At 39.2% G+C, this 1,378-nt stretch overlaps 1 protein-coding gene across 1 annotated transcript; it reads right to left on the bottom strand.

Annotated features, from left to right (window-relative positions):
- Positions 1 to 463: 463 nt before the first annotated feature.
- Positions 464 to 1,182, bottom strand: Tsp_15216 (plasma membrane calcium-transporting ATPase 4). Its single transcript, XM_003366029.1, has 4 exons — positions 1,047 to 1,182; positions 769 to 971; positions 608 to 700; positions 464 to 484 (listed from the first exon to the last, which is right to left on the bottom strand). The coding sequence occupies exons 1-4, from the start codon at positions 1,180 to 1,182 to the stop codon at positions 464 to 466; spliced, it is 453 nt and encodes a 150-aa protein (XP_003366077.1).
- Positions 1,183 to 1,378: the final 196 nt, after the last annotated feature.

The raw sequence follows: 1,378 nt of genomic DNA, 5'->3' as shown, positions 1-1,378 counted from the left end.
CATCTTTCTCGGATATTTCCCACCGGGTTCAGCTTGTTGATTCAAAGATGAAATTTGCATTTTTTCAAAAGCACCCTTCCGAAGCCCCCTTGGAAAAAAAAGCCGTTTAACCCATGTGGGGAGGGGGAATTTTGGGAAGCTTGGACCCCGGGTGGCCCATGGGACTTGCCCCCCCGGAATTTAAACGGTTTAAACTTTTGCCCAGGAGGTTTTTTTGGTTTAATTTTTTGGGGGGACCAAGTTTTGATAATTTTGGCCGGGAGATGGAGCAAAAAAACCCCAACAAAAGGCCCTTTCAGTTTTTTTTTCCCCAAACTTTTTGGTTTTGGTTCCCGTTTTCCTTGGGGGGGTTCCCCAAAAGGGACGGTTTGGAGAAGGAAAAAGTTGTTTTTCCCGGTGGAGCAAAATCCAACCACCAAATTTTTTGGTGGGGTTTCCGGTTTCCCAATTCCCCATTGGGGTTTTAGTTTTGCAAAATTTTCACCTGAACAAAAAAATGGAATTAACGGAAAATTAGAAAGGAAAAATATATCGGGTTTTTTTTTCCATTAAATGGCCTTTTAATAAAACACTTGAAACAACAGTCATTCGAATTTGTTGTTCAAACGTGCCCCGTCTTATCTGAGCAGATGGCAGTTGCATTACCCATCGTTTCACAAGCATACAAATGACGAACCAAATTATTATCTTTCATCATTTTCTAGAAAATTTGAATTATGATGATGATGATGATGATGATCAACTGAATACTTTGAATTTACATGTTACCTTGACTGAATATGCCAACGACAACGTCACTGCCAACGGAAGACCTTCTGGTACGGCTATGACTAAAACAGTGATGCCAATGATGACAAACTGCACATAGTCGTGTATATCGTCGACGACAAATTCCCGCTTTTCGAATACAAATTTTTCAACCGAATGACGAATAACAAGAACTGCAATAGTGAGCAACGCGACGAAAGTACCTGAATAAATGAATTTTAATAAACGTTTTTCTATTGTTTGTTTGAATTTATTAATTTTTTTTTAAATTCACTAACCGGCTACACCAATTTGCTTGGAAAGTCGAGTAAGTTTGGCTTGTAAAACGGATTTTTCAGTATTGGTTCTGCCTGGGTTTTGTTGCTTTGTTTCAATTTTTCCTTTCCAATGTTTTACAGTCAACATTGGTCCCATTTCCAACTGAAATTTTGAAATACACCATAAACCAAATAAATTTGACCTCCTTATATCACATACTGGGGAAGAAGAATTTTCCTTCTATTTTCCCTTTTTTCATTTTGGGGCGGGACCCGAGCAATTTTCTTGATAATTCCCCCTCCGGGGGAATTTCAAACCAACCCGCTGTTTACTTACAATCCGAACCACTGCC

This window comes from Trichinella spiralis, assembly GCF_000181795.1.
Source record: "Trichinella spiralis strain ISS 195 chromosome Unknown Scfld6701, whole genome shotgun sequence".
NCBI lineage: Eukaryota > Metazoa > Nematoda > Enoplea > Trichinellida > Trichinellidae > Trichinella > Trichinella spiralis.
The sequence above is the reverse complement of the archived record's forward strand: the minus strand, read 5'-3'. Positions and strand labels throughout refer to the sequence as shown.

Coding starts and splice junctions, on each gene's coding strand:
- Tsp_15216 (XM_003366029.1), bottom strand. CDS start 1,182: ATGGGACCAATGTTGACTGTAAAACATTGGAAAGGAAAAATTGAAACA. Junction 701..768: donor CGTTGGCATATTCAGTCAAG/GTAACATGTAAA, acceptor CAAATTTTCTAG/AAAATGATGAAAGATAATAA. Junction 485..607: donor GCTCAGATAAGACGGGGCAC/GTTTGAACAACA, acceptor TTTTTTGTTCAG/GTGAAAATTTTGCAAAACTA.